We start from the raw sequence: 14,652 nt of genomic DNA, 5'->3' as shown, positions 1-14,652 counted from the left end.
CCACAACCAGCATATAAATAATCACAATTCAGTGTTTGAACTTTATTGTCTGACTGTGACATTCAGGATAAAGCCTTTAAAATAAAATAATAAGAATTAATAATACTATAGTACTGTAGTGAGCTACAGCGCTCTAGTGAACTAATATTATTACTCCTGGTAAAAAACAACAAATATTGTATAGAGAAAAGGGCTCAGTTAGATACAGTATATACTATTTTCTGATACATTCAATTAACTAACAGAACCGTAACCAGAGATCGCTGTCTTAGGAAATTTTCCAGATGAAGCCAGGTAACACAGCTGGTGCAATATATACATTTTTAGCATTTTACACATTTTTATATAGCATGCACATGTGGTTAAAAGGTTTAGTTGTTTGATAAAGCAGTAGAATGATCTGCTTTGACAATAATGTGACTGCTGGTGCCAGATGTTGTGGGCACAGGATCTCAGAAACAGCTGCCACACTGGGATTTTTTCTACGCTAAACACTTTAGAGTTCAAAGTGTAAGTTCCATGAACTAAACCATATTGTTAATGAAATAGGTCAGAACAGAGTGTCCAGGCTCATTCAAGCCAACAGAAAGGCTATTACTTTATACTGTATATTCGTATTTTATAATGATGCACAGGAGGATGCAGATCTCATCAGACCTTGAAGTCGTTGTGCTACAACAGCAGAAAATCACTCCACATTTCACTCCTTTCAGCTACAGGGGGCAGATGATCACCAAAACGTTACACATAAAGACAGGAAAAAGTTTCTTGGTGTGACTGATGTTGATTTCCACTGCCATCTGTAAATGATATGGCCAAAATGTGAAGGAGAATGGCGAAAAAGGCCCAAACAAGCTACAAGTTGGAGTTCTATTGAATATACAGTATATACTTTTAACAAATATATGATTTAGCCTTTTACCTTGTTGTAATACACATATCAGTCACTAAAGCTATTACATATGCAGGAAGATTAGAAACCTCAAAAGAATTTACTAAATAAAAACAAAACACAGCATCTAAGTAACCACAAAACATACACAGGCCAATCTTAATTTTGTTACAGAAGGTTTACAAAATAAAGAGTGTCTATCCTTCCTTCCATTACTGTTCCAGATATAATATTAAAAGAAAAATAAAGTGCACTCTATTTAAATGCAGCAGCTTCAATTAAGTTTTCATTTTATCTGAGGTAAAGTGTAAATTTAATGTCACAATATATCTTGCACTACGCATCAGTATCTGTTGCCGCTTATAAAAAAAATTGTACTTGTTATGCTGGTGACCTCTTTCCAATGGTAGAACATACCACACTATATCTTCTATTGGAAAATGATAATCTAAAAAGAAACTCACAATAAAGCTGCTCAAGGGTTGTTTTTCGGTATAAGAGACCGATGCATGCATAAGGTCAGGGTCTACTATGAAACTAATGAAGCATAAGCTTCAGGACCCCTAATCCCATAGGGGTGCCAGAAGTAGCTTTAGTCCAAAAAAAAATCTAACAACATCACATTAAAGTTTGATAAATTCTGAAAAGAATGATACCAAACATATATATGCAGGTTTTAAAATAAGCCTGATTTAAAATGTGACAAAAAACGTGACATAAAAATGTCACATAAAATCGTTGCACTTTTAGGCTTAGGATTTTATATATAGAGAGTAGATTCAATACAAAATAATAGTTAAAATAAAAATTAAAAGGTTATTAAAGTAACATTTAGACTAGCCATAAGCGAAAAAAAAACCCATTCAAACTAAGGATGGTTCATTTTAAATATATTGTAAATATACGGGGATGAAGGGGTCCCCATAACAGTTCAAGCTTCAGGGCCCAAAAATATACTGTAGGTCTGCCACTACATAAGGCTCAAGAGGGTGTACAGTTCAATGTTATTTAGATAACTAGTACATGCAGTGATAATTATACCCATTTCAGATGTTGAAGTAATTCTCATCGATCTATCAGGATTTTGGATGGGAGTGTAGAAAAGAAAGCAGAGGTTCCCCAGAGACCCTATAGGGTGTGTCTTACATGAACACAAGCATAAACATGTGAGCTGTATGTTTTCCTATCTGAACCTCATCCATGATTATAACAAACTTTTAATAACAATTCTTAACAAATTATAAAAAATTCTTAACAAATAGCCTGGCAGCATCACAGTCATTAAAGCATTAAGTGAAGCTGTGATGCAAACAGAAGTGGTTGTAGGTCCGTGCATAGGTGCTAAAAATAAAAAAGAGCAACTAATTATAAATAGTTTTAAATGCTAACAAAATTGCCTTTGGAACTCATTTGCAACAAGTCTCCCTAATGGCATCAGTCCTGTGTTAATCCACAAACTTGCTTACATTCACTGTAGGATGTGTGAGGATGTGTGTGTGTGTGTGTTTGCCCTGCAATGGACTGGCACCCTGTCCAGAGTTTGTTCCTTGCCTTGCACCCTATGCTTACTGAGATAAACACCAACTGACCACCTGCAACCCTGTTCAGGACTAAGTGGGTTTGAAAATGGCTGAGTGACTGACTGGTTAAAGCCCAGTAAAAGCAGTTATACTGCTTTTAAGGACAAACAGGCAAAGAAGCTCTGAATTTAGGGTTAGGCCAGATTTATACTTCATGCGACGCGACGCATGCTGCAGCAGACGCTCCTGCTATGCAAGCATTGTAGTGTTTACTTGTGTGTGTATTTTACATAAATCTGGAGGAATCCGCCAGGTGGCAGTGTGAGATATTATCGCGGTGAGAACATGTTTGGCTTCTCTGTGTTGTGAATTACCTAGAACACCCATTAAATTCTGATGACACCTTACCGCAATATCTCTGAAAAGGATGTTTATTGATTAAATCCAGGGATGTGTCCATTCCAGCAAGCATTAGGCACGAGTGAGAAACAACCCCTGGATGAGGCCTCAGCTCATTGCAAGGTGAATACAAGCACACACATACACTAGCATCATTTTAGCGGCATCAAATCCCCAAATCTGCATATCTTTGGAAAGAAACTGGAGCATACTGAGGAAACCTAGTAGGAAAACATGGAAACTCCAGGCAGGGAATATCAGCGACGTGACTCCCTGCAAGACAGCAGCGCTAACGCTCCACCACTGTGTCACCCCCATGTGTGTAATTATTAACAGTATTCATTATTTAAACAAAATTACCGATTTACCTGTAAAATGTAATATACATACTTTAATGCTTTTCATCATGAAAGTGATATCAAGTATAAATCTAAGGATTCTAAATGTGCAGAGAGTTGGAATATCATACATTTAATGTGCTCAGTGTGGCGATATATTGCTGGTGATCCACTGCGGTCAGGACCAGAGGAAGCCCTAGAAAAAAAGACAGCACAGAAGACGGCATGTGAGACTTTTGAAATGTACCGTGTCATTACGATCGGGAATATGCGACGCTTGACTATAAAAGCACCACGAATACATCTGTATGTCGGCATTTTGCTTCACCACATCAAACCATTTATCAAACATCGAAGCGCGCACACCGATCTTGTAGGATCCGCAAAGCGGCTTTCTGTCACATGTAGATAGTAAACAGAGACTCTGACGTCACATTCCAACTTTTAGCACACTGCGCCCCCCGACTTTTTGCTGGTACTGCAACTCATGGACGCGTCGCGTTAATTTCTGAGGACCTGCTCAGAGGATGCATCAAATGAACGCTGAGAGCGTGTGGCAGCCATGATGCAGGCGCGTACGCGTTCATAGCGTGAAGTATAAACGAGCCCTTAGGCATAATAAGGACAACCATTAGTGGTATGCAAGGAACTGAAAGATTATAAACTATTTATTTCTCTTGTCAATGCTTGGAGGTACAGTATCATCCAGATATAGTGTCTATACCTTTACAGCAGAGGGCACTGTTCCACATGTCCCTGATTTCCCCAATCAATTTAAGGAGATAAAACATCATGGAAATTGTGTTGGACTCTCATAATTACCATGTGTAAGGATCTGTTTTTTTAATTAATATTTTTAAAGTTTTGTTCACACATATTTTGATTTCATTTTATGCATTGTGTAGAAAGTCAGCATCGTCCATGTGACATCATGGTGGGCATTTTCAAAGTATAGTGGTTTCTAACAGATAATTATTGAACATATGTGAAAACGAAATAAAAGGAAATAAAAAATGTGCTTTTAATTTCCTTTTTTTTTTTACTTGTTTATTTTTTTAACTATAATCTCTGACCTTTGTTTTGTTTTGGAACATCTGTGTTTGTTTTGTCTTGAAACATCTGTGTTAATATATCTGACTTTGCTTGTTGCATGCTTGTTTCGTTGCCATCTGCAAAATAATTAATTTGTAGAAATGTGGAGAAACACATTTGAACTGAATGTGAGAGCTTGAGATTTTTGACATGCTGTGACATGGCCTCTCAGGCTATGAGAGGTGAATGTGCAAAAGAGATGACAGAGTATGTTATCATACTATAAATACAGAAATTGGAAAAGCACCTTTTTTCTGCTGTAGAAAACCACAGTAAGCACTGTGCAACACAGATAAATACCCAAGAGTGGGTCAACTTTCCAAAGCACAGTAAAGTAAAGATGAAATCTTCCTAAATGAAATCATCATTATTAAGTGACAAAATGTATCAGTTACTTTAGAGGTTTTATTTTCCCGCCAGTTGTGATAAATTTTCGTGTGGTGGCTTTCCAATGCTTAATCCCTCAATTACATTTAAATTTTAAATTGACGGGGTTCAGGGGGGCGATATGGGGCGGGGTGAGACTTCTTTCGTCAGATTGGATAGCCCCAGAAACCAAAATTTGTCAAATACACATATACTGTAACTCTTACTTGTAAGATAGCATCAAGGGAATCTTCAGATGAAGCCAAAAGCCTCTGAGAGCAATGTAAACTGATAAGGTAGAGCTGATTATTGACTATAGTAGGGACCCAAGCTTATGTGATAAGTATTAAAATAGCACTTCTATTCATAAACATATGAGGCTTATGTAAGAATTGTGAAGGGGTATACTCTGCTGGGAGAGGTTCTACAAGCTTATCAGACAAACTTCCCCATTGCATGTCAGGCTTTTATTCTGCAAGTTGTAGAGTTTATACATTGCAAAAGCAACCTCAGGACAAAGTTAGATTTTTAGGGCACCTTGTGGCCAACCCTGTTTAATGTTAAGCAAAAATGCAAAAGAAAACGCGCATATAACGCAAACTGAGTCATCCTGATTTCTTAGATAGATTGGTTAGGATAGCAGTGGGTCCAGGCAGACAAAATCAGGTGGTGACATCAGATAGGCTGGTGTCAATCATCCTTTCTGCAGAAGGAGAAGAAGAGAGGTCTTTGTACACGGTGCCACCCCTTGTCTTGACAGAGACTTACCATCACCCAGACCTTCAAGTTGCTTTCTATGCGCATGCATGTGGCAACATACAGTACATACACAATGTACATTCTCAAATCTGTTAAACCCAATTAAACATTTCAGAAGGCCACAATCCATCCAGCCAGCACTGTGTTCAAGGATGTAAACATGAACATAACACAAGTTCATCTCAGGATACATACATGGGCACACCCACACTTACACCAGGCCAATATAGACTTTCAATCTGCTTACCTAAGATGTCTATGGAACTGTTGGAGGAACATCAGAGTTTTCAAAGTAAACCAATGCAGACATAGGGAAAACTTGCAAACTTATCATAAAACAACTTGATGCATGATAGGAACCCAGGAAAATGAATTCATACCAACCACAGCACCAACATTCCGTTTCTGCCTTACTGAGGCAATTTCATTTTTGGGTGCTTGGATATTCTACTTTAATATATCCTTCTTAAAGGCAACCAGTAAACCTGGGTGAACCTGGAAAATGGGAGTTAAACCAGCAGAGAGAGACTGAAAGAGAGAGAGGTAAGAGTTTATTTAAGCAGAAGTGCATCGCTGATTAAAATATTTTCTAGACATTTTTTCTGTTTTTGGATGGTATAATAATATATTGTTACAGAGGTAACAGAGTCAATTGTTTTGTGCATGTGGATTGCCTGACTTCTTGCTGTAGTGGAGAATAACTATAGCCAGGCTGAATTATCTGCAGAACGTCAAGCAGTAAAGAATTCAGCAACTGAGTTAACTGATATGATAGTTGGAGCATTTCATATTAATTTACTTCATCTAAAAGTCAGTTATCGCATTTTTGTTTTCTAAATATTTTGTAACAAAGAGTCATATTCAGAAGTAATAGAATACAATTACTTGTGTTAGTAGACTCCATTAAATATGTGCTTTTTAAAAGTACTTTATATTGGATTAAAAAATGGAGCAATAGTCTTGTGGTGGCTCAAAAGCTTTCATACACAGCAGACTACAATTCAAGTAATATGAAAATGACATTGATTGATGTTAGTGGTGTAGGATCTGTAACTAATTGTTCAGTTTTCTTAAACAGAACATTTCTTATAATGTTTCCAATAGAGTAGTATCCAATAATTAGCAAATGAAAAATATCTATTAATAAAAAATTAACAACACTAGCATAAAGTCATCAGTATCATTATTACCCTTTGAAAGGAGAAAAGGAAACTGAAATACGTTTACCATATACTGTATCTAGTAATATTAGTTAAAACACAGACATTCTTTAAAATTATATATATAAGTAAGAACCTGGAAAGGAACTAATTGAAAGATCAATGGCTGAGTGCCAGAGAGTAGGGGCTCGAGCCACTTAAGCCTGCCAACTCCCAATGTCAATTTCTAAAACCATTCAATATTTATATCATTCAGGTAGTGGCACCTTTCTCATGTTATTAATTAGTTCAAACCCCATTTAACATTTTTTTAGAGAATGCTGGTTATCTATAATAATAACCTACAGATGATCTTGTTCAATCATTTCAGTCTTACATATCCTGAGAAATTACTTTTTTGCACTGGATTAGTTAACTTATCTAAAGCAGCAGGAGAAGGCGCTGCAGTATGAGCTATTTGTGTAAGTGCTCTGCCCAGCGTTTGACTTACTTGCACTGGGTATCCGAGCGGCTGCCAGATGAGTAAAAGAAGAAAATATACAAAATATACAAGATCAATTAACTGTTCTCAAGGGAAAACCGAAGCATTAAACTAATTTCTGGTTAAAGTCACACAGAAAGTTTCTCCATTTTAAGATGAACGAGTTCACAAATTCACCAATGCTTTTCAATGGGAAATTTGTAAATTTTTAAATTTGAAATCTTCATACAATCTGTTTGAAATATCTGAACAAAAACTGAACTGTCCTGATAAATTTCTTGGAAGAATAAGTGTGCTACATCTCAACAAAATTGGTCCACCAGGGGCTGAGTTGTTTCATGTGCATTGACAGACAGGCAGACGCAGGGTTTCTCAAATGGTGCTTGAGGCATTATATGCGAACACATGTAAAAATAGTGTATAGAATATACTAATGGCATCACAGACATGATGTTGCCACCCTTAAAAGATAGAATGCACTGTTTGTATTTAGTTTGTCACTTAAAGGTTTTAAATTATTGATCATGTAAAGCATTGACAAAATATGAAATATCCCCTGTCATGAGTTAACTCTCTACTTAGGAACGCACCTCTTCCCCACACTGCTCCACTGGGTTTAAAGAGACTTTTTTGTTGTCAATCCATTATCCCATCCATTTTCTGTGCTTACTGTGTCTTCAGTAGTTTCAGCTCACTGAGACAGAACCTTCTTGGCAGCTTCGGTTAAAAGCAAAGAAAGAGCCAAGAATTGAGTGGCAGTAAGTTATGGGGAATATCTACTCATATTGTTTTATGTTGGGTCAGCAAACTAAAAAATCATGACTGGCCTTATAATGTGGGGGAGAAAATACACAGCATCCAGTGGGAAATCCACGCTAACTTAAAGAGGATGTGTAAACTATACACAATGATTTGAACCTATCACCTGGAAATGTGAGGCAGTAGTGCTGGTGGGATGTTAATGGTAGATACCTTTTCTCAGTGAGTATCTGTCTTGCAGTACCAGAGAATAGAGCAGACTATGCAGACAGGAAAAACTACCACTCTATCATAGGGCAAGCTCACTCATACATACAAACTCATTAACACAAAGCCAGTTCAGAGGAGCCAGTCAACCATATCTGGAAATTTTGGGGATTTGGAAGGAGACCATATTGTAGTACCTGGAGAAAGCCCATGAAGAATGTACAAAATGTACAGTTACCAGGACAGGAACTGAAGTCTGCACCCCTGGAGAAGAATAAACATTAGTCTTTATAAACATATTTTTCTTGCACCAATACATACCCACAAAAATATCTTCAAAGTAAATTTTTACCGGTGGCTATCTGGAGCAGCAATATCTCACAAGTCTGTTGACAAAGTTGTAGATGTTGACTAAACCTTTTGACATCTTGCTGAATGTTTAAATCACTCGAGCCAATCATTCACTCTCATTATGATCCTGACTAATTTAAATTCCATCTCTATGTAATGGCAGAAGATTTAGAATTTAAGAACTATGTAATGTTTGATTTCTTGAGCAATGAAGCACATGTTCATGGCAATATATGCGCATAAGACTGGTCCTAAAATAAATTGCCTTGATTTTTCATTTTGTTAAACTTTCCTTCCTTTACCTTCAAATGTGAATAATTCTACTTCAACTGAAAGAACAACACTGTTATGTTTTTATTTAGGAATAAACTCTAAGAGAAGCAAGCAATGAAGAACCTACTTTGGGCCGCCTGTCTTTCCCTGACTGTGGCTTTAGCCTCCAGCGGTGGATACCCACCTCTTCCCCAGATGAAGTACATGCAACCAATGGTGAAAGGCCCTCTTGGACCTCCTTTCAGAGAGGGTAAAGGACAGTATTATGGTAGGAGAACTCTTCACTTAAGTATTAAAGTATTTGATTGCGTATTTCCGTACTTTACACCTTATTGTGTTTCTCCATTTGTGTATCAGTGTATGATAATATTATTATTTCAACTAGTACCATGGTAAACCAGTTTGTTTCAATCATGTTGTATATTTAACCTCTGCTCACCAGATATGCTAGATCTTACATCACTCTTTCTTTGTGTTTCTTGTTGCCTTTGTTCATCGCACATTGCAGCCTTTTTATATACACTGGAAGACATTATGCCTGGGCACAGATGCCGGATGTTTTGTCATTTTATATATATAAAGATAATAATTGTAAATTTCACTAACACCTTTATCCAAAGTAACTTACACTTACAGAACATTACATTAGGAAATAATACATATGTTTAAAAATATTTTTTACAATTGAAGTACTGGCAAGTTAGATGAATCTTACTGGGTCACAAAGTGAGGCAGAGATGGCAACTGCACCAGCATCTGTGTGGTTTATAAAGTCCAGTGCTTTAGCCATACAATTCACAAACTGTGTGCAACTCTTTATGTACACTCTATATGACACTAAACAGGAAAATGCTAACCTTTGGAGATACAAACGTCCTATTTAGAACAGTCGAATATCAGATGTTGCACAGCTGAGAAAGCTGTATTCAAAACATTCTCATCTATTTTGTTAAAACAGAGATAATCATTGGACAGCTATCTTTGCATTGATATTACTGAAAAGAATAGAAACACAAGGAGACTAGTTTAAACATTCAAGAAGTGGCACATAAAAATTAAAACTAAAGCAAAAAAGGGGCAGTGAACTTTATTTATATAATAGCCTACAAATGGTAAGGTTCTCTATTAGTTGGTCAAAACCGAAATAAATCAGCTTAGTGGACTGAGAAAAGGAAAAAATGTGGCATATCTTTCTATTTCCTTATATTTGTGCTAGAAAGTGTTGCTGTAAGAGTCACAGCCTCAAACCATGTATTTCAAGAACTGGACTTGAACAGGAGCCCAGTCAATCATAAGTTGTGTGAGAAGCTAATTCATTAGTTACTTGATCAAGATGTATTAGCCTCAAGTGAAGAAAACAGCATAGTAATGTCTTCAAGGATTAGTAAAAATGTCTTCATTTATTTGTTCTTTAGCAACATGGGAATTTAATTTTTTTTGATCAAATTATTTAAAGCCTTGTTAACTAATATCGCTGACAAGTAAGTTGTTTTTATATGCAGGCTGCAGCTAACTTGCATGCTTGAGTTCGGATTCCTGCATTAATTATTGTACAAAGTGATTTCACACCTGGAAAAACTTAAGGTTTACTTTAATAACATATACACAAAGACATAACTTTCTGCTTTACAGATGTTCATACCAGCAGAAGAATTAAATTCAGGAAGACGCCTGACATTTAGTAAAAAGAATAAGACTCATTACAAGAAAATGAGTACTAAGCATATTTGCAAAAATAACTTTAAAACATTGGGGATGGGCTAATTTAGTCAACTTGAAGACATTTTAAATAGCAGGCTATTTGGCTGCAGCTTTTTATCATAACAAAGCATGAAATAATAAGTAGTGAATTCAGAAAAGTAGCAGCTGAGTAACACAAATCCAATAATAAAGACGAAATTCAACAAATGTGCAACCACTCATGTTTTAGACTGTTTGTCTTGGTAAGGATTATGGTAGCAACAAACTACACAAAGTGAACAAGTTCCATGTTCCCTCATAACACAATCACATTTCTCCTGGGGGAGATGTAATATGTTTTGATTCTAATGGAACCCAGAGTTTCCCGGAAGTGGTGATACCCTGTACACAACATTGGCCAAATCAACTCAAAACAAGTTAGCAAATGTACGCATGGTGTAACATTCAAGTGCGTTGAGGATTGTACAGGAAATGTAGCCATCAATGGACTGAATTCAGAAAGTAGGCTCCAGAATCGTCTCAGTCCATTTTCAGGGTTGTAGTGACCAAAGGCTGTCTCGTTACCACTGGGCAAAAGGATGAAAACAGGTCTGGACAGGATTCTAGTCCATCACAGGGACCACTCTCATTCACACACACACACATCCGCACACACCCACACCCACACACACACACACGCACACAACACCCACACACCATATTCATACACAATGACAATTTTCAATTTCCAATTAACAGTTATTACAAATGTTAGGGAATAACAGAAATGAAAGGCTAACTTTATTACAGTGATCATTATGGATATCAAGTGAATGTGGCACTCTGATGGTAAATGATCATGTCCATGAAATTATGAACCATTATAATCTGCAGATAATAGAGTTGTGAGGATGGTTTAGTGTAAAGTAACTGCTGAGTAGATGTTTATTTACTCTGTGCATAACAGCTTTCCTGCCACAGACAGACAGATCTGGACATTGCCATAGGTGCTTGTCACATTATATGTGACCACACCTAAAAACTCATCGGCTCTGATCCTTGGTCCTACAAGACTACCATCACTCTTTTCACAATAACCACATCTCTCTCTACTGAAAATCTCAATTTCTTTTACTTATAATATATCTTGGTGGCTAGCCACAGTTCATTGCCATTCATTTTGTGCCAGAATTAGAATCAGATATGAGGCAAAATGTCTAAGTTAACCCCTTTTGGCAAATAATCATCAAGAGCTATTAAAAATGACATGGCAGGTTATTACACTGGAAAAGGCTTTTAATTCCAAGGACCATCTCCATCACCACTGTCAGCAAATGAAAATTTGAAGGCATTGATGTTTGCTCTCAATGTTAAATTCTTTGCAGGAAATTACTTAATGCCACAATTACATCTTGCCTGAAGATGGGGCCTGAGTTGCCTCTAAAGCTTGCATATTGTAATCTTTTTAGTTAGCCAATAAAAGGTGTAATTTTGCTTGGCTTTTCTCTTAATGCCACAAGAAAGACTGCACCAAATTATATAAACGTGGACAACATATTCTGCAGAGTACAAGTGTCATCCTCAATTCCCAAAACTATATTCTCTGAAAACCTCATCTACATCTAGATATTCTATTCTGATTCAGCTTCTCCTGAATGTGAGTAATGTCTGCTCAGTAGTAGTAGGGTTTATTAGAAATGCTACTACACTGGACAAAAAGATTTTGCGTCCTGAACACCTTTGGCTGTATCATATGAATTTTGGCGTGCTGATCACAAAAATTCCTTTTAAATTATCATATCACATACCATTTTATACCAATCACCTATTTTCTTTTTTATATCCTTTCATATTATAAGTATACTGTACATATACAGTACAAAAACTACAACTGGAACATCTGTGGCACTGTTTCTAGGAATGCAGCTCAAATATACTGAGTACTATTGTTTCATTGGTAATGGGAAAGCTGTGCTAAAGAGACTCCTTACATTAAAAAGAGCTGGTCACTTTGAAAGCATTTGGTTCTAGACAGAAAACCGTGGCATATAAACCACTTGTTTACTGAACAATGATATTTTTGTGTTTTCATAAAAAATTTGGACTGATGAAAAAATTCATGAAAGCTATAAAATAAGAATGAGAAGCACTTGAGGCAGATGTTTTCACAAATAACTGATACCAAGGAGGGCAATGTCAATCCTGGGGAGGGCCATAGTGGCTGGAGGTTTTCGTTCCAACCCAATTGCTTAATTAGAAACCAATCCTCACCGATCTCAAACCTTATTTAATTTTATGGCTTGATAGTCTGAAATGCTATGTTCTTATATCATAGATAATTTTCCCTTTCCAAAGATTTGAAGCCTGAAACGGATCATTTTCAGTCCGTCACATTCTTCTGTTAAATGTTTTATTAATCCAAATAGTGCATGATGAATCCACTTCATCAGCAATAATTGACTTCTCATTAACAAACTGCGTTGGAACAAAAACCTGCACAAACTGTGGCCGTCCAGGACCAACAATGCCCACCCCTGTGCTAGTAGGACTGGAGGAAATTGCATAGAAGGCATTCAAGGATGTTGTTGAAAATTTTCTTGGCAACTACCAAGCACCAAACCCCATCCAACTGGTTGAAAATGTACTACAAGCACGCAAAACCATGAAGTGCAACATGTCTCTAAAGATTCATTTTCTGCATTCGCACTTGGATTTCTTCCCTGATAATTCTGATGCAATGACGAACATGGTGAAAGGTTTCACCAGGATATAACAACAACAGAAAAGCAGCATCTGGGCAGGTGGGATCCAGCAAAACTGGCCAGCTATTTTTGTATTCTGAAATGAGAAGCATCAGATATTGAGTACAAACAAAGATCAGCAGCAAAACATTTTTAGCTCAGTTGAAGAAATGTATTGTGTCAGCATCATTAAGAAATAAAATGTGTTAAAATTCAATAAATGTTTATTTCAAACTTCTCCAAACTCCTACAGTCAATCTGAAATGATACAGTGGGGCAAAAATGTATTTAGTCAGCCACCAATTGTGCAAGTTCTCCCACTTAAAAAGATGAGAGAGGCCTGTAATTTTCATCATAGGTATACTTCAACTATGAGAGACAAAATGAGAAAAAAATCCAGAAAATCACATTGACTGTCTGATTTTAAAGAATTTATTTGCAAATTATGGTGGAAAATAAGTATTTAGACACCTACAAACAAGCAAGATTTCTGGCTCTCACAGACCTGTAACTTCTTCTGTAAGAGGCTCCTCTGTCCTCTACTCGTTACCTGTATTAATGGCACCTATTTGAACTCATTATCAATATAAAAGACACCTGTCCACAACCTCAAACAGTCACACTCCAAACTCCACTATGGCCAAGACCAAAGAGCTGTCAAAGGGCACCAGAAACAAAATTGTAGACCTACACCATTCTGGGAAGACTGAATCTGCAATAGGTAAGCAGCTTGGTGTGAAGAAATCAACTGTGGGAGCAATTATTAGAAAATGGAAGACATACAAGAGCACTGATAATCTCCCTCGATCTGGGGCTCCACGCAAGATCTCACCCCGTGGGGTCAAAATGATCACAAGAACGGTGAGCAAAAATCCCAGAACCACACGGGGGGACCTAGTGAATGACCTGCAGAGAGCTGGGACCAAAGTAACAAAGGCTACCATCAGTAACACACTACACCGCCAGGGACTCAAATCCTGCAGTGCCAGACGTGTCCCCCTGCTTAAGCCAGTACATGTGCAGGCCCTTCTGAGGTTTTCTAGAGAGCATTTGGATGATCCAGAAGAGGATTGGGAGAATGTCATATGGTCAGATGAATCCAAAATAGAACTTTTTGGTAAAAACTCTACTCGTCGTGTTTGGAGGAGAAAGAATTCTGAGTTGCATCCAAAGAACACCAAACCTACTGTAAAGCATGGAGGTGGAAACATCATGCTTGGGGCTGTTTTTCTGCAAAGGGACCAGGACGACTGATCCGTGTAAAGGAAAGAATGAATGGGGCCATGTATTGTCAGATTTTGAGTGAAAACCTCCTTCCATCAGCAAGGGCATTGAAGATGAAACGTAGCTGGGTCTTTCAGCATGACAATGATCCCAAACACACCGCCCGGGTAACGAAGGAGTGGCTTCGTAAGAAGCATTTCAAGGTCCTGGAGTGGCCTAGCCAGTCTCCAGATCTCAACATCATAGAAAATCTTTGGAGGGAGTTGAAAGTCCGTGTTGCCCAGCGACAGCCCCAAAACATCACTGCTCTAGAGGCAACACTGCTCTAAATACCAGCAACAGTGTGTGAAAACCTTGTGAAGACTTACAGAAAACGTTTGACCTCTGTCATTGCCAACTAAGGGTAAATA

The 14,652-nt window shown here is 37.4% G+C and overlaps 1 protein-coding gene across 1 annotated transcript in view; it reads left to right on the top strand.

Annotated features, from left to right (window-relative positions):
- Positions 1-14,652, top strand: part of col8a2 (collagen, type VIII, alpha 2) — a 251,273-nt gene that overhangs the window by 166,299 nt on the left and 70,322 nt on the right. The window contains exon 3 of the mRNA XM_028819896.2: positions 8,687-8,865. Coding sequence (XP_028675729.1) covers positions 8,712-8,865 — 154 coding nt within the window. The 5' untranslated portion in view covers positions 8,687-8,711. The remainder of the gene's footprint in view (positions 1-8,686; positions 8,866-14,652) is intronic.

The sequence above is a fragment of the Erpetoichthys calabaricus genome, chromosome 14 (assembly GCF_900747795.2).
Source record: "Erpetoichthys calabaricus chromosome 14, fErpCal1.3, whole genome shotgun sequence".
Lineage (NCBI taxonomy): Eukaryota > Metazoa > Chordata > Cladistia > Polypteriformes > Polypteridae > Erpetoichthys > Erpetoichthys calabaricus.
Note: the sequence above shows the minus strand (reverse complement) of the source record. Positions and strands in the feature narration are given on the sequence as shown.